This window comes from Ruditapes philippinarum, unplaced genomic scaffold, assembly GCF_026571515.1.
Source record: "Ruditapes philippinarum isolate M1 unplaced genomic scaffold, ASM2657151v2 ctg4881_1_1_1_1, whole genome shotgun sequence".
NCBI lineage: Eukaryota > Metazoa > Mollusca > Bivalvia > Venerida > Veneridae > Ruditapes > Ruditapes philippinarum.
In genome coordinates, this window is record NW_026854523.1 from 5351 (window position 1) to 28585 (window position 23235).

General features: G+C 30.9%; 1 protein-coding gene across 1 annotated transcript; it reads right to left on the minus strand.

Annotated features, from left to right (window-relative positions):
* Positions 1-7619: 7619 nt before the first annotated feature.
* Positions 7620-23118, minus strand: LOC132740355 (adhesion G-protein coupled receptor D1-like). Its single transcript, XM_060728240.1, has 13 exons — positions 23014-23118; positions 22232-22278; positions 16855-17005; positions 16098-16204; positions 15416-15518; positions 14686-14836; positions 14113-14182; positions 13021-13087; positions 11711-11796; positions 11017-11146; positions 10394-10435; positions 9873-9953; positions 7620-8613 (listed from the first exon to the last, which is right to left on the minus strand). Exons 3-13 carry the CDS (start codon positions 16999-17001, stop codon positions 8587-8589), a joined length of 1011 nt encoding a protein of 336 aa, XP_060584223.1. The 5' UTR covers positions 17002-17005; positions 22232-22278; positions 23014-23118; the 3' UTR covers positions 7620-8586.
* Between the last annotated feature and the right edge of the window lie 117 nt (positions 23119-23235).

The window sequence follows — 23235 nt, forward strand, 5'->3', positions numbered from 1 at the left end:
AAGGCAAAGTCCTTCGTAAATTAAATTAATATTTCAAAATCCGTCGACCAGCAACTGGACCCCGTTGTGTCAGGTTGTTGCATGACAATGCTTCGTAACACAAAGCGTACATTGTACGAGAATATCTGAAACAGGAAATGGTTGTCGAGCTACCGCACCCTCTTTATTCGCCAGATCCTGACTCTTGTGACATTTACTCATTTCCGAGGCTCAAAAAAACACCTTGCTGGCAGAAAATATCAAACGCAAGAAATCTCGGTTCGGCTATAGTATATCTCGAACAAATTATGAACACGCATTAAAAATTGGATAAAAAGACTAAAACTATGTATATCGCATGGTGGTGGTGAGTGTTTGAAGGATTGATACAACTATTTTTTTGTAATGCTTGTTGGGCACTTCTGAAAATTGACACAGTTTCATTTATATTTGAACTCCCCTCGTTTGCAACAATATCAACATCATCATCGTTGATTTAATACGCAGGTGTGTTCCTCTACAAATCACCTTACTCTGTAATTGGCAATACGCAATAAAGTAGAAAAAAGTCGCAAAAAGTTTTTTCTCGTATGCCACATTCACAATTCAATTACAACGAAGACTGAAAACATAAACATCTTGCCAGAATTTGTGCTAAGAAAAAAAACTGAATTTAATTTGAAAAACTGTTTGATATATACACGCAGTGAACCACTAAAAGAAAATTTATTTTTGAATTGAATTAAATAAATCATACCTTAAACTTTTTATTCAATGTTCTGATGCAATAAAATCTTTAAATGTTATAATAATGTTCGGTTATAAAGACGATTCCAAATTCACATTAAAAAAAGCTTTTACAAAAAAAAATGTTTTTAGAAAACATATATTAAATCAAAACAATCAAACTGAGAATCAATTTGCATCATACATGAACAAGATACCAACATATTTGTTATTTCTGCTTCCGTTTTACTTTAACATCACTCTATTCGATCTTTTTACCAATAAGATACTTTTGCCATTTAATGTCTCATCATTTTTTAATCAGGTCAAATCAAACAAATGCTTAGTACTACGCAATAGTTATTTGCACGTAGGGCACAAAATGGGCGCAATTTAACGAAACTATTGCAATAAATGGGTCATTATACTCCTCCCTCATTTTCCTTTGATGAAATTATTTTTTAATACAATGAGTATTACGTTTGTTCATGACTTGAAAACCCCGTTTTCGATATACATATTTGTTCCAGAATGTAGAAAAACTTTGAAAACAGTTTGATTGAATGCTTAATACTTAATATGCAGAGCGTATAAAACAAGTCATTATATGCTAGTCTTCCGTTATTAAATAATTGAAATGTTTATTAAGATACACCTTTTCAAAGTTGTTTATACTACACGTCATAAGACTTTGGGTTCAACAACCTTTTAAAGATTGTTGATAAAAAAGGTTGTTGATACAAAATATACAAAACATGTTGTTTTTGTCTGGGTTTTCTTTTTTCGAAGACTATTGACCAAATACTTGCAACAAAGTTCAGCTCTGACATCTAATGAGGTCGACAACTATAATTATCACCTGCAACAACATATTATTACGACAAGGGTAAGTGTCTTTAATTATATAGATGTGACATGGCTTGATGAAACAAATGACCTTAAAAGTATCTCGTAAATAAAGTCAATTCATGTCGAACATTGCAAAAACTGATTTATTTAATAGGTTTTATTTTTATGTTTAAGAGTAGTGTTTCTAGTATTGACTATATACTAAATGGAATGTTGCGAAGAATTACCCCCTTATTAAACAAATCTTTCTTTGCAATATACAGTTCACAACTGTCTTATGTAAGTAGCATGTTGCAAACGCTTTAACTTAAAGACTGATATTACCTAGCACGTTACGTGTTCTGATATTTATGCTTTTTACATAATTTTGATAATGTTTTCAATGTATATTTAAGTGAATGCCATTGTGAACCTGGCGTATGAAGTCTCTTGATAATCAAAACGCAATAAGAATGTATATTCAATCGCACTAAATACCAAAAAAAAAAAAAAAAAAAAAAATAGAATGATAATTACAATTTTTTTCATGACATGTAAATACGAAACATATAGCTAATATATTATGAAAGGAAAGTAAATACTATTTTTACAGAATGGTTGCGGTAATCTGGACGCATGTGTCAGTTTAAAGATCATTGCGATGCATTTGCGCAGCATATTACAGATGCGAAGTGTCTGGTCATGCTTGGTCAATGACTTTTGTTTACTTAAATTACTTAATTTAAATTACAATGTGTCAATACCATCAAACATAACACATAGCTTATATACCGTTTATTGTGGTTTTTATAGTGATGGTTCCAAAGATATTCTTCTTGCATGGCTCAAGTTAGGTTTACATTGTATAAACACAATTAATACTTGTATCCTTGAAGTAAGCATTTGTTTTAGAGAACAACTTTTCATAACAATTAACGTATTCTTGCAAATAATTTCATTTTATCATTGCCATTTTTCTGAACGCTTGTTTCCAATTTTGACCATAACATTTCCATGTAATCGCATGAAGTAGCATGAGGGAGAGTTAGTTAAATGTCGAGTTTGTTTAGGTGATATAGTGCATACAAGACTAAGTATGCATACTTGATCAATATCCTATTTAACTTTTTTTTCGCTTTATTATGTTAAATTCTTTAAAACATGTAAGACAAAAGACAAACAATTTTTCATCAGGGCTGGTCATAAAAAGTATAATCAATGTTTAAGCTTTTGAAATGTGGTAAAATATTTTTTTAAATATAAATAAACAAATCTATGTCCACCTAACTTATATTTTTTTATATTTTCTAGTATTTTTATTGCAGTTGTTCGATCAAAGTTTTAAATCCCGAAAGAAATGGGTTTCTTCATTACACCATAATATTCTTTGTTATTGGCATTATGCCTCCTTTTATAACGAACTTTTCAGAAATCGACATACAACAAATCTCAAATTTATAAAGAAAAATCTAGCCCTCGGATTATATTTCTAAACTGTCTTTTAAAAATTATCATATTTCCTTTAGAAATTGTATTAACTAATATTAACCGACAGTGTACAGTTGTTTCGCTGAGTGAAGAATTTTAGAAATATATGTCATTAAAAATTTCTGATAATTACATCCTCCCAAAGCAGGTATTATAGGCACTTTTTGTAATGTTTTGTTACATTTTCTAGAGTCAGAAATTATTGTTGATAATTTAAACAACCGTTTGTCATATAGTTATAGAAAATCGTTGCATGTAGATGTCAAATTACTTATTGGCATTATGAACAGATAAATGTATCAAGATCATGTCATGGTATAATATCTTGTTAACATTTGGCAAATACAAATGTGTATTTTGTGTCTGACCTTTTATACAGATTTTCTTCAGATATTTCCTTACATGATAGTGAGACATTTATTTAGTATGATTTTATTAATTGATTTTGTAATGCAAAACAAGTATTTGCTGCGGTGAACAAAAGCAGACATTCTACCATAATATTCTATGTCATAGAAAACTCTTTATATCATAGAAAAATATTGTTCAGTCGTAACTGATATCTAAATTAAATTAATATTTTGCAAGAAATTGTTTATTTTACTTAAAACATGATCTACGAAGCAGCCGAAAGAACGTTTTGAAGTTGAATAAATTTGTGTTCTAGATTCGGAGCTTAAATGCTTAATTTATCCAAAAAAGGTGTTTATATATTTTACGAAGAACAATATAAATAGTTTGCCTGAATAAACCATTAATTTGGACAAAACTCAACTTCGTTTGTACCACTCATATAATGCATTTCCGACAGATAAGATACCGATATGTTTTATAAAACACGAGGTTTAAAATGCAGTATGCTTTGTTACAGACATAGGATGGAGTGTTTGGTAATTTTCCAGATTTAAAATGTATTCTTGAAAAGTTCTTATACATTCTTTTGCTATTTGCTAGACCTTTTGTATCACTTTGGCAATAAAATCATTGATTTCAACAATGTTCATGTTCTGTACAAGAAATAGATTATCACTGTTTCTTTTTCTGCGATTGTTATCGATCTTAATCATCAAGAATCTTAACAAACAAAATTGTGTTAGCCTTAATCACCTGACAAAATAGATGCAATGTTTACACGGAATGTGTCATCGTTCCTTTCACAACAATAACAATGGAACAGAAAACCTTTAAAAAAAACTGTTGAAATATGAAATTTAATCTCAGACTTTGGTTTCTGAAATATATTTTAAGGTGAGTATATTACAATTGCTAATCTCTACCAATTCATAATTTTCAAAAACACAGTTGGAGCACAGATGGACGTATAATTTGCTCAATTTATAATTTTATATAGATTCTGTAATAGATTTACGTGGAATAAATAGCATTTGGGTTTGTTTTGTTTGCTTAAAAATAAGCATTGCATTCTCTGCTAATACTTTGTTGAATACTGTTCAGCTAAAGCATAGACAATCACCTTGTACCTTGTGTTTTCTGTTTGTGTGAAATCATTGCGCTTGTAGAATATATGGAATGCAAGTAGTCAGTATGTTCTTGACTTTATAAAATCTTCTTCTAAGTTCTGTTCAAATGTATTTTAAAGCTAAAGTTGTTTCATTATCTCGGCGATTGGGTATAATCCAGTTTCAGCGATTGAACTGGTTCGGAAAAGGACAAAGACCATTTGTGGTGGAGTTTTATCACATGCTTGGAAGATAATGGTATAAAACGGCCGAATTTAATTGTTCTTAATCGTGTGCTTTTCACCATGTCTCTTGTATATAAGCACATAATGATATATTTGTTTATCATAAGTCTAAGACGATACCACCATAATGTATCGATAATATACTTATGTTATATGATCTAGACATATTGACAGGCGTATTAAATAACTTGAGAATAAAGCGTCGTATAATTGCGATAAAAATTCAGGTTAAGGCTGAATCTTTTCATGTTATTGATATGTTATTTTTGCATAACAGTATTATGAAGCTGTGTCTAAAATCTTGGAATAATGAGTAAAGAGCTTTTCAAGTGTATGAGTTATTTCTATAAGGCTTATTTGAAAGTGCGATACTGTTTATGACTGGTTAAATGACTTTTAGTAAAGAGAGATTACTGTAAACGGACGAACTGCTTAAGCCAATCGGTATGTTCTTTTTGCGTATATGCAAGGTATATATGAGACATTATTGCATCGATGCAATGTAAGTTTTCCTCTTATGCAGCCATGCGTGTGAATATTATGCAACACTCATGTGTTCAAGCACGATCGTAAGCGTTCAATTTCACAATTATATTGATATGTCCTTCTTTTTTCCATTTATTAATAACTCCTGTTAAAAGATTTTAATTGAATATTTGACATGTCATACAACTATCATGATCAATTGAGCAACGCTCCTAAAATGCTAATTATTTGTAGAGCATTATTGCGTTATTTAAACAACTGGAAAAACAAAAGTAGACAAGTTGGTGCAAAAAAATCTGTTTCGTTTTTACATAAATATTATTCACGTCCGAGTTTCAGGACACTGATCTGTTTTAAAAAGAAAAAAACAGGGTTTAAAGAATTGAACATCTATGCTTGATTACTTGTAAGAGATGTGATGCTAGGCAATTTTCAGAGTGGCAATTTGTTCTCTATGTTTTATTGCTTTGCTTTTGACAGCTTTGTTTAAATTTAACAAAACATGTTAAAATTCAATACTTGTGTTTGTAAGTGATAATGTTTTTATTTTTCATTTAGTTTTATCTTTTATTTTTATTTTTGTATCGCATTATCTACACTGTTCAAAAACCTGGAGTTGGTGTTTTATAGTGAATAAAAGTATGCTTCAAAAGAAAAAAAAAACAAGTCTTTAACGCCTTACCTTCCATATTTAGGCATATGATTTATCTAAACACGACCTAATATTTTATTCTAAATTTTATATGACATCATTATTATGTTAAATGAAAAATATATTACCTGTAGTGTTTTCTCGAAAATGGTGGACAGAAAAACTTTATTATTGATTGATACAAACATTTAACTTTTTAATTGTCAATTGTGTTGACGTGGTATATTGTTCACTGAGTTTATCCCTTATACTAATCACTTCGTTTAAATTATACAAAAAAAAATTTATCATCGGAGGAACGAGTAAGCGTGGGAAAACTACTTGAATGACGATTAATTTTAATACATTATTGTAAAGTGTTGATTGAGAAACACATAATTGTTAGATTGACATCTTTCAAAGAAAAAAATATGCTGCTATCATTCAATTATTAGAGAGGTGAATTAATTTAATCAGTTGTCGTCACCTTTATGCAAGTATTAGTAAAACTCGACTAATCCGCAACTGTTGTTCGCTTTAGATGATGTTCTATCAAATGCAAGATACATATTCAACTAAATTTGATAACGTATTTAACCTATAATTATATATTATTGATGTCATTGCTAAAGAATATTACATACAAATTATTTTCTTATATCTTCAGGTCGCCTCCTTTTTTCTTTGAATAATTTTTAAAAATATCTCGACAAAAACATAATTTTATAATGAGCCTTCCTTGTTCGATGTTTAACTATTCTTTTCGATAACTAACATTAAATTTAGTAACTGTTGAAGGGAGGTTACTCTTACAAGGTGTTATTTACAATACCATATGTATAGGTCTTCTTGATAATGTTTTCGCTAGGAAAATTGGCGTATGTTTAAGATGTCGTCTGCTTTATATTGATTTGTATAACATTGGTATCGAAAAAGAAAAACTATTTCTTTCTTATCAATATCACTTTTATACGAGGAAGGTATCCAGTCAACTTACGGAATGACGGTGATTCTATTCAGGTGCATGCTCGTGCCTGTAATAATCCAAGAAGAGGAACCTGGGGTCACGGCTATTTATCAACATAGTTCAAGTCCATAAATGACATTTAACATAGACAATGCCTACTTTTGGTGTCTCATATCAGGATAAGCGTTTGTTTTAACAAAATAGCGCTGAAATCGGTTCATAATATAAACATTCAGACCCCGTCAAAAAGGGGTTTTAGAGGGGGAAAAACAAGATTTTTACTTGTCCCTTTTTAATGCCTGCCCCCCAATATTGGTATAGATTTAAAATCCCCGTTAATGCTTTTTTGTTGATGCAAAAAAGTACGATATGAAAAAAAAAGTTTATATTTTGATTTCATGATAAAAAAAGCTAAAATTTTTTATGTGATACTTTTTTAGATATTTGTGCTCCTTAATGTACCTTTCTTTGTTCATAGGTTAGTACAAAAATTCAAAAAAAATTTGCCAAACCTACTCATGTTTTTAAACGTGTTATTCCAAAGGATCTGATTTTTAGTTTTGGTATCTTTGGATTGGTCGCAGGGTATTGGTTAAGTTTGTCTGTTTACTAATAAAGACATTTAACTTGAAGACTTTCTAAATGTAATACGAAGTTCAATCCTTTGCATTGATAAAATACAATTACAAATATGTAATCTACTTTAATCTTACGGCTTTGCAAGAAACAGTTATTTACAAAAATGGTGATACATATATAGTTGTGTATAGTTTAAAATGGTACGATCAATGTAAAGTTAAACATTATAAGTGACCGTGATTCACTATCAATTAAAATATGAACAACATTTAATATAATTATATAAACATTTCATAATATCAGAATAACAATTCGACATGAACTACAGTGGGAATGGCCTTTTATTTATTCTTTGCAAGAACGCATTTGTATTTATCCATATTATATAAAAACAAAAGAAACAATCACACATATTTGGAAATGAAAATACTAGGTTAATGCAATATCACGTGCACAAGATGTTGTAAAGAGTTGAGAATTTGCAGTCGTCTGACAGATATATATATTTGGAATATTTCATTGATCGACATACATATGGAAAGCTGAAAATTAGTAGATGTCTGGGGGCGTCCGTGACCGAGTGTTTAAGGTCGTTGACTTCAAACCACTTGCCCCTCACCGCTGTGGGTTCGAATCCCGTCAGGGACTTTGGATTCTTTCATGTGAGGAGGCTATCCAGCTAGCTTACGGAAGTCGGTGGTTCTACGCAGGTACCCGTTCGTGCCTGAAAAAATGCACGGAAGGGCACCTGAGGTCTTCCTCCACCAGTTAAGCTTGAACGTCGCGATATGACCTATACTGTGTCGATGTGACGTAAAACCCAAAACAAACAAACAAAAACTAAGATGTCTGGGAAATCGATGATTACAATACTTTATCAACTGATCCATTGAAAACAAGATGGATCCATGGACATATACAGACAATTGGCATACTGGCATATGAAACATTCAATATTTGATTCGAAGGATAATTGCGAATATGTAGACATCCAACAAATTAAACATTGATGGATCCATTGAATTTTGTAAATATGCGTATGGCAGACAAACATTTATTTGAAGAACTCTATCGATGTATCCATGGAAAGCTCTGCATGAACAGATATTTGACAAAATGATATAATAGAAACACTCTAGTTTAAAAAGACAGATCAGTTTTTGTAGTCCTCATCCGATAAACTCATTCTTCTTTTCTTCAAAATTCAGATGTGTCCTGTGTTTTCTTAAAAAAGAGAAATAAGAATGAACTGATTTTGGAAGTTGACACCCGGTATATGTAGATACAATTAATAGTGAGTTCCTTTTACCATTTTTATGATAATTAATCCATTACCGCTTGTGCATTTTGAGGGCCTCCTGTTAAAAGATCAAATTGCTATGAAACTATAAAAATGCTTTAATACTAATCAAACTGGACCATTGCCCTTTGTTACGGTATGCTCAATTGAGGGGACATCTCAAAAGTGCCAAAAGTGACTATTTTGCGTTGACTTTTTCCATCAAAAACGATTTCAAAGTGCTGCAATTTCTCAATCGATTGAGATAGAGTCCCAATTTTGATGGAAAAAATCAACGCAAAATAGTGATTTTTGGCAATTTTGAGATGTCCCCTCGTTGCCATGGTAACAGAAAATTTAAGCCTGAGCATGCTTTGGCAAGGGCTATAGTCCAGTCAACATTTGTGCTAAGTTTGATTAGTGTCGAAGCAGTTTTTATAGTATTATAGCAATTTGAACTTGTAACTGGAGACTTTTAATTTTCAATGAAAAAAGTCATTTTTCACAAAATGCTCATGAAGTAATGGGTTAAGAAAGTTGAACTGTTTAGGGCCTAAATAGGATATTTTTCACTATTTGTGGCCTCAAAAAGGGAGGGAGTGAAACGTCATGAAAGCACGTCTATATGAGGAAAAGGGTTAAGATATTACACGCCCATTACGCCTCCGAAATGTTTTTGCTTTCATTTCTCAATGCCTTTTTAATTTTGGTTTCATCTTACATTTTCCAAAAAGTTACTCGTCGGCAAAACACCTGAGCATCTAATACGTTGTTTATATTATATTCATGTTTAAAACTCACGTTTTCCTTATCAGTTCTTAAGAAAAGAAATTACTTTATTCGATTCTGAGCCATAATGTACATATAATTTATAAGTCATTTGCAGGCCGCCGTTAGTTCGTAATTCAAGGCCTATCCTGCTGTATAAGTATTATGAATTTATCCTCATTCAAAGTTTTCTGAATTAAATTATCAATTATTAGAAACAGAACTACCAACAACATTGAACGTGGTCATATAGGACGGACGTATAAGATAGCTTGGTTCTGTACTGGTGACAAAATAATAGTATGATAAAATTAAATAATTATGTACTGAAATTACAATTTATTTAGCTAAAATTTGTATTGTAACCCATAATTAAATATAATTTTCAATAGCATTGTTTTAATAGCATTGTTTTTATAAAAAATGAAGTAATTACATTTTTCTTTCCTTCAGGTACTCCGAAACCCTGCGACGACTGGAGCCACTTGTGTCTTTGTTTTGAAAATGCATCTTTTATCTGAAATTGAAATCATGACACGTTATGTTGATTTTATTTACATTTAATTACATTAAGGAAGAAACTAACATAACCACGACAATCTAGTAGGTAAAATGGTGATAATTGTGATATCAAAATCACATACACAAACTATTTTGTTCTGGACTAACTTCTTAATCTCAATTTAAATCATCAAGATTATTTCGCTTAGTGAAAATTCTGAAATACAGCGAGAGCAATGAACATATAAACAAATAGCATGACAACTGAGCTATCTAGATTAGCTTAATATCCTGAAAATAGTAAAAGATCGATTAAACAGGGAAATTATTTTGTTTTAAACCTGTCAATAGACAATGCCCTTTTTCTAAAAAACTATAATTATAATTAATTTCAACGGAATAAGGCTACAAAATATAGTGATGATACCAATTATTTCAAATAATTAAAACGGTTACCTTTTTGTCCATCAAGCAGTGAAATATGAATATTAGCAGTCCCTGTAAATTATATTAATTCTGATCAATACAAAAAGGTCATTAAGAAAAAGAAAATATTGATATTCTAGACAATGGTGTCCTTTTTATATTATTAAAGCAACATACGAACATTTATCATTGTATAATGTTCCGAAAAGAGTACAAATGCAACGAAGATAATGCTTACCATATCTATTTCCTGTATCAGTTTGACACTATTTGTGGCCCTTGATAACTTAAGGGATACCAAGTTTTCTAATACACAAATGTTATGCTGCGCTACTTCCAACGTATAGGAAATTACACACCGATCGCAGTTTAATATGGCGTGGAGGCCTGTCAGCTTCCTAATGTAAGACAATCCATGGAAGCAAATTGCCTAATGCTGGGTTCGAAAGCGTAAGGCGTGAGTCAATGATCACAAATTGTGAATACAAGTTATCGGTCTAGACCGACATGGACTGTTCCAAATTAAAAGCTAGGTAAATACATATCACATATTAAGCAGGAAATAGTTCAATAAACAGTCCTATTACTTTTGTTTATTCGTATGTTGCAGTTTTGATGTAATTAGTGCCATAAAGATTTAAATTACTGGATACCTGGAAACTGTTAAGAATAGCAAATATGAACTGGAAAACAATTGACGTGTAACTATTCAAAGACAATGCTCCAAACCCCCAGGTCAGACCCATCACCGGCATGAGCACCAATATGCAACGTAATGCTGCTCTGAAATCATATGATAATTATATGACATAATAATAAAATCAGTTTTCACACTTTTAAGTGCTAAAAGTCCTTTATAAACATATGGAAAATGCGATATTGTATTTCTGTGCGGATCCACTGCAATAGGAAAGTTAAAGACACCATTAGAAGGCAATTCTTTGTTATTCAAACATTAAACAAAATGTAATTAAAATAATTTTAATTAAACCTACTTATCATCTTGAATGTGTTACTCATATTCGTTAAATGTCCCTTTGTAAATCAATCTTCGTCTGTGTCAATAATTAATATATTGATTTCATAAAAGTGTTTATTAATTGCCTTTAAAATACACAGGAAATATCTAATTTGCAAAGATGTTAAACTGAAAAGTAATATTTCAAATGAAATCACAAATAATCGACCATTGAAAGTCAAAGGGTATTTCGTATTGCCTACACAAAACTTTTACAATTGTAGAAGAACATTTCACAAATAAAATTTGAAAGCAATTAAATTGACATTTAAAGAAAGCAAGGTGCACTTAAAGTTACAAAAACAAAAATACACAAAAAACTGTCATACTTTGCCCGTCCTTTGTTTGATTTCTTCGACATTGCTGTAGTGCCGCACATTGTCCGAATCACTAGGACAACAATTATAAAATTAACCTGAAATAAATTGTTTAAAACAAGAGCATGTTAATCAATATATTAACAAAATTAATCCATTTATTAATTATTTCTTTTTAATCATCATTTTCAATCTAGCAACCAAATAACTTGTTAGTCCAATTTTCAATTTTGTTTATGAAATATAACTCAAAACACATATTGTCCTTTGCTACTGACTTTGAGGTGTTTTCAATCGTGATCAACTTTTATTTATGCCCTGTGACAACTCACGCCAGGAGCAAATACATTAAGAAATGGTTCAATTCCATGAAAATTAAATGAATTTATAACGTTGTAAGTTGCACGGATAGTCGCCTCGGTTTTCTGAAGTCCCAAACGAAAGATTAGTTTAAAAAGTTGAAGCTGGACTAGCGTGATCTCGATTTCGCTACTTGAAAACAACTAGAATGCTGATACTGATAGAGTATTTCAGCCATCTTACGGAATGATGCTGACTTCATAAATTCGTTAAAAATTATTTCACAAAATCAAGCCATCTAAGAATGAAACACATTTCATGCAAATGCGAGTTGAATATGTACTTTCCAAACTTAATAAAGCGCGTTAAATACGATAATATGTCATATTACTTCTACGTTGTGATATTTAGGTTAATACATTTATAACGACATATATATTTTTTATTCCCATTATATCCTTTGCAAACTAATGAATACCACATACCAAGCTCTACATGTCTGTCGTCAAATGCTCAATTAAACCTTTTTATAACAGAATTGAAACCGAGTCAAATAATATTTTACCTTTCTTATCTAAAGGAGGACAAGCCCCCTTTTGAAATATAGGTTCTAGCTATTAGCTTAAATGATTTTAGAAAAAGTAACATTACACAATATTCCAAAAAATGGTTGATGTCCTAAATCATCAACGCTTTAGGCGATAATTACCTATGGCCTTTTATTCTTATCAAAATTTGAATTATTAATAAAGCAAAGCAGTCTTCGATAAGAAAACAATATTCATACGATAGACATAGATAATATTAATGTCGTTATCATCCGATGAAGCTCAAACCCAAGCAAGTGTGGTATTATCAAGATGATTAAAAAGAATGACTGTCAAAAAATCGACATTACAAACGTTCAAAATTATACATGTAAGCTGTAATAATAAAGCACACCAAAAGGAATTGGTGTTACATTTTCAACATTTGGTTGAAAGCTGATCTGTGTTACAAGAAAATAATTCAGACATACATACCAGTATAACAACAAGAACAGGAGCAAGAAAAGCCCATATCAATCCAGTATCAGTCGATAACCAGCATCTGGAACATAACTAGTTTCATTAATATATATTTTACATGAAAACATTGTTAATTTTAAGTTATATAAAACTTTGTTCAGTTTATGTGTAACCTTTGCTAGGTCAATCAGCTACTTTCTTGTTGATACAATATAAGTTAAACAAAAATACATAAATTATAATGTTTATTATATTAAGCGTTTATTCTGATTGTTATAAACAGCATAAAGTCAGTCTTGATTGTTTTTTGGTAGGTTTTTATAACTATTTGGGCTATACCAAAGAACGCACCGTTTTAGGCTTTTGAATAAAACATATGTAATTGCTCTATTCGTACACATATATAACATAATATTATCATAATATAAACACAAGATGAGGAAAAGGGCTGAACGACGAGTTCTTACAACATCAGCAAACGGTTCTTCCCTGATGTATGTATTTTTCTAAAATTATTAAGACAGTTACAAACTGTCTGTTTGTGTAACAGTGTTAATATCATTTGTTACTGTTTTAAGTTTGCGCTTGTGCAATGGCATAGAAAAGTCAAATAACTCCAATGCCGCATGTGATTTTATTGGTAGATGGCACAAAATAACAATACAATTTCGTAGTTTTATGATACCAAGTTTCATAATGAGACCAATAAGAAAATATGTTTAAGTATGTACAGCACAAATGTGACATTAAGTGCGTTTGCAAAATAACTGCGCATGCACGTATACATCAACGAAGAAGATAATATGTTTTCATTAAACGAAAACAAATAACCAAACGAGGAATTACAGGTTATAAGCATACTTTTCTGCAAAAAAGCTCTAATGCACATTATTTTCGTTCATTTGCAGAAGCTCACACGCAGATTTAAAGATTTAAATTATCCCTCGCCCTTCGGGCTTGGCCCTTTGAAGGCGCACTCATGCTTCTGTAGATGCTGTTGTACTGACAAAATGTGCATTTAACCTATATTCACAAATCTATCAGAAAAAAAGCTGAATGTAAAAACTCTTTGTTTAAAAATTGTTTCATAAAATAAGACAAACTTACGTCTGTTCGGTTCCATATCCATGCAGTTGTGATACAGCCATAGATACCACGACTATTATTACAGCGATGACTTGAAAATAATGGATATAGTATTTAATTGTAACATACATACATGTGTTATTGTTTTCCCTTGTTTTCTATCACCATTAAGTGTTTTTTATTATTTACTCGTACGTTTTATAATATAAGAAACTAAATGAAATATATTGCAGGATTAAATAAAAGCCAAACCATCTCTTGTATACAAAAGTATCTTGAAAAGTATATAACTTTGTGTAAACCTTTTCAAAGTGTCAGTAAAATCTAAATAAATGTTAATAAATAATAACGTATTACTAAATGAATCAGATTTTATGACACCGTCTTGGTATTTATCAGAAATATCCTTGTCGACAATTTACTCTGCAGTAAGAAGATCGGACTTACGGAAATGACCGGTGCATTATTCGGGGCAAATAATGGGAAAATGCCAAAGATAGTACTTAAATCCTGCGTACAATGGTAATATTATAATGTTAAAAGGAATATGATGAATATGATGATAATCTGATTTACTCAAATAAATATATATACCATAAGACGATATCATAAGTGGTATCCCGGGTTTTCTAGTACCCAGTGGTTTGAGAACCGCATACGAAAGGTTACATCCCTCTGTCAGCATTCCGAAGAAAACTATAAGAAACACCAGGTGAAGAAGTACTGCCATTGCTGTGCAAACGTCCTACAAATTGTTAAAAAGTATCAGATTTAGAAGAGCGGAACTATTAAGAAACAAACGATTTCTTACAGAAAGCTCGGCATAGAAATAAAACTGGATTATTTTATTTAACACAAAAATCAAATTGTTCATGCTGAGATATGTTTGGCATAGAATAAACTTCATATATATATTCAAATACATCTGCTTAGATTTAAATTGTTAATTATTGTGGCAAATGCCGGAAAATCCGTTCCCAACATGATTTTAACATTTGACATAATGACTTTGTAAGTACAGAATTAACAATATAATCAGGAGATTAACATGCAGTAAACGTGTATGACGTATGTCATCTCCTTTCTACACCCATTATAATGTACAAAGCAGAATGGCGCGAAAACTTGCACGGTGCTATACAGTGCAAATTTTAATTACATTATTGCTGATAAACATTTTAGAGTTAAGTAAAAGTAAAACAATCAGAAAATTTAGAAAACGACATAACGTTTTATATTCACAACAAATATTTACCAGGTATTCTTTAATAAACTGTTACAAAGTCTTTGGTTTTAGTTTCGTAATGTTCAAATATGTCATTACCTTGTTTTCTGTTCTGTTTATCCCGGCAAGAAACAGGATGTAGGCAACAATTAACCAACAGGATAAATTCATGTGAATGATTGATCGCACAGATTTAATGAACCTGAAATAAAAGATTTATTTATTTTTAAAAATTTAACCTTCAGAATTGTGTAGTTTAAGTATAAAGCCTCGTCAAAAATCGGCTTTGTTCGCCATTGTTCGTGATTTATAAAGATCTGGAAATATACAATTTCACTACGAAATAACACTGCCACTGAAATGTCGAATATGAACCACCATCTCTATGACAAAAAACATTATTTAGGTCAATCAATGCTCATTTTAAAGGCCTAAATGCCACAGAAAATCTTCTATTTTTTTTAATTAAAGCCTTTTATTTTCATTGTCATATTATCGCTTTCAAAAACAGAAGGTTACTTATCAGCCAATTACATATTACACCATCTTTGTCTTATGTTGTCTTTTGCTAATAAGATCATTTATAGTGATTTAGTATTTTGGCTAATTTTACTACATGTAATTTCACATTCAAGGCTAATTCTCCAGAGAATTTGCGTCTATTTTTCTCTTTAAAACATTATTCCTATATTTTAAGAGATAAGGGTTCGATTTGTTTTGTTTTGTTTAAGTTGTCATATTTTTATCCCTATTTTGTGTAATATAACGAATGACTGCAAACCTCCAGAAAAATGCATGTATAGCTACACCGAGAACTAGACATATTATTGAAACGATACATCCTATCATGGAAATGACTGATAGTGCCTTGTTATTATCTTCGTCAATCTGCAAGTATAAAATACATTATAAAAAACTGCAAAAGGCCCAACCCAAATGAAGTTGATATGATATCTGCAAAAACATTTTAAAATGTCTACGTAAGTCCAAATAAATTGACATTGAGGCATGTAAGTAAATATATAAGTAGAACTTTTCCAATTTCCTTAATTAACTCGTATTAAAAAAAAGTTGACAAAAAATAAGCATTTTACGCCGTCAAATACAAATACATGACAAGCAATACATATCTTTATTTGCACAAACGCACTATTCTTACACCATACAAAATGCTTCTGCAGTAAATGCACTTAAATTTGAAAAATACAAAATTAGAAGATTGAATGGCCCTTACGTAAGGATCGCTTACATGCCATTTGACAACATTCTTGATCAATTAAAAAAGTTAAAGTGATTTGCGCATATTAAGTCAGAAAAGCGGGTACTTTGGCAGTACCGACCTTGCTAGATAAGCTCTGTATGAAAACATAATTTCTCTGTCTGTCTGTAGCGATTTTTGCGGCAAGCATTTACTAAATCATGACTGATTGATATTTATTTGTCATCCGCCGGTGTGTCCGCTGACACTTAGATTTCTTCCTAGATGCAAAAACTATTTATAGCGGTGCAATATGCAAAATTGTTTAGTAATAACTCACCTTTGTAGATGATGAACGTGATGTAGAAGATGGACTCATAAGTAAAGCAAAATTAGTAAGATGATTGCAAACGCACACAACAGCATCTTTATCCTTTTTAACTATTTTCTGTCTACATCCCTCGTCAGACCAGTAACCTCGTGACATTTCGCTTCATAATAAAAATGCATTTATCAATATACTTCACATTACATTGACTTTCATTGGAAAATTATGACGATAGTATAACTTAAATAAAGAATATTGCAAATGTATGAAAATAGAAAGGGAAAGAAATCGTGCAATAATATAAAGAATTGACCGGTCATTTGACCAAATATATAAAGGCTATTCTTTTTTTTTCTTCTATAAATACAGGTCTTATTTTTATATGAGTGGCGCTAACCACGAGCAGAATATGATAAATTTCATACCACAAGATAAAAAAAAATCCTGTATTGATGAAAAAACATACTTGAATTTTCTGTGTATTATATAAAATTTTGTGAATTGGCAGAATTTATAAGATAGTAGTTCGGCGACAGACCTGTTAAAATACGGAAAATATGTTTCACTGCAGAAAAAAATAAATTTTTACAGTGAAAATACGGAAAATGAAAATAATAAACATTTTTTTATCAGTATTTCTCAATATTTCCTTAATAGATATATAATAAAACAGATATCTGCTATATAATCCTCGTTTTGTGGTTTTACAACATAAAAACCAATTAATATATGTATAGTTATATAACCGCATTTGTGGTGCATGTAATAAAACCAAGCATTATACAGTTTCATTAACCTTTTTAACAGTACTGTTGTAAATCTCATCAAACATTGTTCTTCATAAATTAGGATTATAAACGGGAAACTCCACGGTAACACTAAAGTTCGTATACGAATTTTAACATGCAAATGAAGACTATAATCAGTTCGTAGATGTGCTACGTCACAGTGTTATAGTTGCTATACAGAACACAGCAAATATAAGATGTTCATGTGCAAACACACTTTAACCGTTTTAGCTTCACGGTGCACTTAGCATGGCGTTTAGCAAATAGTAATCATCTGATAAAAATATCAAATTTGTATGAAAACATCCGTTACAATGCGGAAATATACCGTTATATTATGACTGCTACTTATCGCCATGTTCGTTGATTTAATATTGATGTACGGATAAACCGAAGGCGGAGTTTCATATGCAAACAGAAATTGTACTTCCGATTTCGCCACAATGAGGTCGCAGATATGTATGCTTATAAAACTCATTTTGGCTGTCTTGACACCATAATAAGATCTGGAGTCGATATAAAACCCAATGTTTTAATGAAATGTCGCTATTTCTGTTTTTATGAAATTTATTTAATGTAGCTTTAAATAAGTTATACCTGTGTGATTATCACATAACACCGTTTCATTTAAGGTTATATTAACCGGATTTTCGGAACCTTTCTTAATCAACAATAATTCCTTTATTACAATCTATTTGCTTGCATTTTACGTTTCTATTGAGCAGAACTTTCTTTAAAACAAAATGACAATAACTTAATTATTCAATTATTTCAGATTATTTATAAAATGTGATTTATTAAAATGCAACATTAATAATGAACATAATATGTTTTTTGCTGGTATTGAAATCATACAAACGATGAAATGTTGGCTGAACTTAAAACTATGAAAACTATGCTTGTCGAAGAAATAAGAGCGGTCAAAACGGATGTTGCTGGTGTTAAAAACGATGTTTCGTAATTAAAACGCGATATAGCTGAAATAAAATATAATATAACTAAACTGTCTAAGGAACAAAACATTATTGAAATAAGGGTTGGAGAATGTGAAAAGGATGTCGTAAAGTTGCAAGATTTGAGTGACAATTTGAGGATTGATACCGAAAATATAGATGGTCGATGCACCGAACACGAAGATAATGTTTTGAAGCTTTAAAGTGACGTTGACTTTTTCGAAAAATATGCGTATGCAAACAAATGAGAATTTTGGGCTAAAAATAGACCCTGAGGGTAATATGACACGCAGCAAGAAAAACGTTATTCACAATGTTATCAAAATTGCATATGAAAGAATTTGTAGGCGTTCCGATGATATTAAACACTTACAATATTTTGGTCAACTTACCAGTGATAGTACACCACTTACAATAGTCCACTTCCGGCTTCAGGATGACAAGGCTCATGTCTATACTGGTTAATTTTGATTGCGTGACAAAGGCATTCGCGTTGGTGATGATATAACTGTACGTCAATGTAGGTGCTTGAATGAGCTGAAGGAAGAGTTGGTCGTAATGGATGTGTCTGTTTGGGGCAGTAAGTTGTTTTGTAACCTAAGCAGCAAAATGTTGATGATACTCATTTAAAAGGCGTGCGTAAATTAACAAATGGGATATCTAAAAATGAATCTCAGCAAACCGTCGCCATCACACATTTACGTTTATCCGAACACAGGTGATGTAAATGATATGGAGGTGGTAACCTCTGGTGATGAAAAGTCCGTAATTAAACAAATACAGGAAAGTTTCATTTTCCAATGACTTACCAATGATTACGTCATTAAAGCAGGGATAAACATGTGGTAACCGACTGTGTGTTTTAATAACTAAATACTGACAATTGCGAGAATACCGCAGGAGTTTATTTGAAAACATTTTACAGAGAAACTTCAAGCCGGTTGACAATATGTTAAATAATAATAATTGTGATATTAATGGTATTATACAAAAACATGAAATCTAAATGGAAAAAAGTTACGAAAATAAGGAAAAACACAAGAGTGAGTTTGCATGGTTTGCTGCAAATTGCAGACAAGCAAAACAAAAATCGCAAACATTGCTAAAAAACTTTAGAAAAAGAAAATATTATGAAACGTTAAATGTTTATTTAGAAATAGAAATATATGTGACCATGCACATTTGTTGTATAATAAAAAGAATTTATCTAAAGTAGTTTCATGCGTTCATGACCCGCGTAGATTGTTGTGAGAAATAAAATATTTACTTATTAAATCTACAACTGAATCTTACGTATTATAAGATGACCAGTTTAATCATTTTAAAGATCTGCTTTCTAGTAAATGCAAACAGCATACTGAAACCTGTACTAAGGATGTAGATTTAAACACGCATTTTGATGAAATTGAGCGGTTAATATTTAATTGAATATCTCGGATGAAGAGATACTGAAAAAAATTGAATCACTTAAAATTAATAAAGCTTCATATGGTTATCATTTGCCGCAGCAAATTGCTTTCGGTGTTCATTATTTATTATTCAGTAAACTTTTTACGAAAGGTTAATTTCCAACTAGGTTGGCCATTTCAATATTATTCCTTTACATAAGAAAGGAAATTTAAATGATCCTAATAATAAAAGTGGCATTGCACTTGATGTACTTTGTAAAGTTTATATTACAATTGTTACCAAACGGCTTAATTTTACGCCGAACTTGTTAATAACTTTTTTGTGTTACCAAAGCAGGAATAAGAGCCGGATATTGTATTGTTGATAACACATCTGTATTGCAATCTATTGATTACATATTTTAATATAAGACGCAGATCTTTGTATGTAGGTTTTATAGATTTTCAGAAGGCTTTTCATTCCGTGGACCACACAATACTATACGATATTTTGAGAAGAGATGGAGTTACGGGCAAATTGTATAATACAATTAAAAGTATATACTTTTCTGTACAATCATCCGTACGCTCATGTGGGAATCTTTCAAATAATTTTGAATGTCCAATAGTACTTCATCAAGGTTTTAGTTTGAGTCTTATTATGTTTGCTTTGTTTATTAATGAATTGTATATCTAAATGTCGGAAAAAGATATCAAGGTATCCAACTTTTTCCGGATATTGTTGAAGTATTTTTACTTATGTTTGCCGATCATATAGCACTACTTTCAGATACAATTGTCGGTCTACAGAAACATAACCCTTGCTACAACAATATTGCATTAGTAGTAAAAGTTTTAACGTAAAGTACTTGTATTTAAAAAGGTGGTCAGTTATCTAGAAGAAAATCATGTAAGAAGTATAATGGTAGCCAGTTCGAAATTGTTAGCGTTTGGAATATGTTTTAGTAACAGATAATCTTTGTACAAAATGGCTGAGGCTATGTCAATTAATTTAAAAGCAAAACATGTACTTTTGTTCATTCTCAGTTTATTTCAATATATTTCTTGTTTACCATATAACATATTTTTCAAGATTAACTATTGTAAAGTAGCATCCATAATATTATAAGGATAAGAATTGTGGGGTATTAAAGACAATAAATTTGTAAATATTGTACAATATAGCTTGTAAACGTTTTTTGTTGTTGTTTGTTTTCTTGTAAGTGTCAATGTTTCTGCTTGTAATAACGCTATTCTTGGCGATCTGGGTAGATACCCAATGTATATATTTACTGCAAAACGTTGTATTAGATCTTGTTTGCGGCTAATTAACCTTTCTAGCGATAGATATATATACTATCATTTATAGTTCTATCAAAAGTTTCTTAATGACCAGTGTATGCAAATTTGGCAATAAGAGTGTAAAGAAAATGTAAAATTAAATCATTATACACGTATTATCTTTGCTAGTTTTAGAAGCTCGTAACATTGTTAAATGGTTGAAAAGGGTAGACATATTAAAATCGATAGAGAATATCGTACTTTTATGCTTTGCGAATCAATGTTAGAGGACGAATATCACTTTCATTTCGTGTGTTCATGATATGAAATTTACGTTCATCTTATATATCATTGTATTATTATTGATATCCGACTGCTGAAAAGTTTTACTCTTTGATGGCAACTGAAGTCGAGTCATTGACACGTAATGTTGTTATGTATATTAATTATGCAATGGCAGAAAGAGACAATTTTCTCAAATGTTTTGAATACCCAATGTACAAATATTGAGATTGTATGTTTAATTATATTAGAAATTTGACTATTTCAATATATCCCCAGCAATGCTGATTTTTATTGCATATTTATGCACTGTGTATTGACCGGATGCCTTTTGAACAATACAGCTATTGAATTAATTATAGTGTTACAAAATAGAGGAAGCAAAGGTAGCATTTTGTTTTGCCAGTAGTTACCCAATTAGTTTACCATCCAGTTAGTTTTGTGTACATAAGATAAATAAAGTAATTATATTGATCTGATTAGCAAGTCTTTTTAGAAGCAGGATACATGTTAATCAATTATCTCACTAGGAAAATATGTCTCTTTTTTTCCAATTAACTCGCAAACTAAGTAGCTAATAAAAGTTAATATAAGTGTTTAAATGCTGGCACAAATACGCCACCATGCAAAATACGTCAACAAAGATAATCTTTGATCTGCGAAAAAAAATATTATTGACATTAATATGATACTTTACCTCTTCGAGTCCTTCCAAAAAGAACATCTCGCATTATCCAACGAATGCTGAATATAAGAAACAATAACGTTTAACGAAAATATTATGCACTACTTAAGAACATCTCTTGTACTTTATGAACAGTTTTTGTATCAAATATCGACGAATTTGATTAAAAATACTTTTACGCAAGTATTACAAAAAAGTGCCTATGCATTTCTTAAAAGAATTTCAACCGATTGCTTTCGTAGCTTAGAGGTTAAGGACACCAATATATAATAACTTGACGCTCACCGCCCCATCAGATAATTTCGATTCTATCATGTTAAACGGCCTATATGACGGACGAACAATGGTCTCCTAAGGTACCCGTTTGTGCTTGAAAAAATGCACGAAGTGACAACTGTGGTCATTTGTCAGTCTTTCCAATTTTAAGTCTGTCGTCAGTTAAGACACCAAAACATCCAAATCAAGCTACGCCATGAAGTTGTTAAGCACATTTTTGTTGATCTATCTTTAAGTTAGACCTTTTGTCTGACCCTTAATTGATGCATAATCAGATATACGTGTGGTCTTCAGTCATGAGTAAGAATTTTAAAGATATTAATGAACACTGAAACATCAAAAGTACTAATTTTTTATTTATATCTAAATTGAAATTCCGCTAAGGTGGCCTTAATACGTCAACATAATCTTCAATCTTCAGTTCTTCAATAACGCCGTGTTTACATTGTCCGTGAACTTACCTACAATTGCAATGTTATATCATTTTGGAACATTTGATTTGAAAAATTTTGACTTACGTTAAACAACTGAAATGTAATTTCCACTGGGCTAACAAGTTGCCGCTTCAGGCTGGGATGAAATGTAAATGATATGACCGGGGCATTCAGTTGAAGACCTCCAGACCTGATAAGAAACAAAAAACAAAGAAATGGCGACGAATTTCTACATAAAATATGTATAAATATCTGTCATAGGATAATTTTTCAAATATATATTTATGAAATAAGTTCAGAACAATG

Bases quoted from the DNA above. Each gene is read 5' to 3' on its own strand.
- LOC132740355 (XM_060728240.1), bottom strand. From the start codon at position 17,001: ATGTCACGAGGTTACTGGTCTGACGAGGGATGTAGACAGAAAATAGTT. The intron at 14,183-14,685 runs GTATATATATTT...ATTATTTTCAAG, and splicing joins ACTTATGATATCGTCTTATG to TCATCGCTGTAATAATAGTC. The intron at 10,436-11,016 runs GTATCCAGTAAT...TATAATTTACAG, and splicing joins CTATTCTTAACAGTTTCCAG to GGACTGCTAATATTCATATT.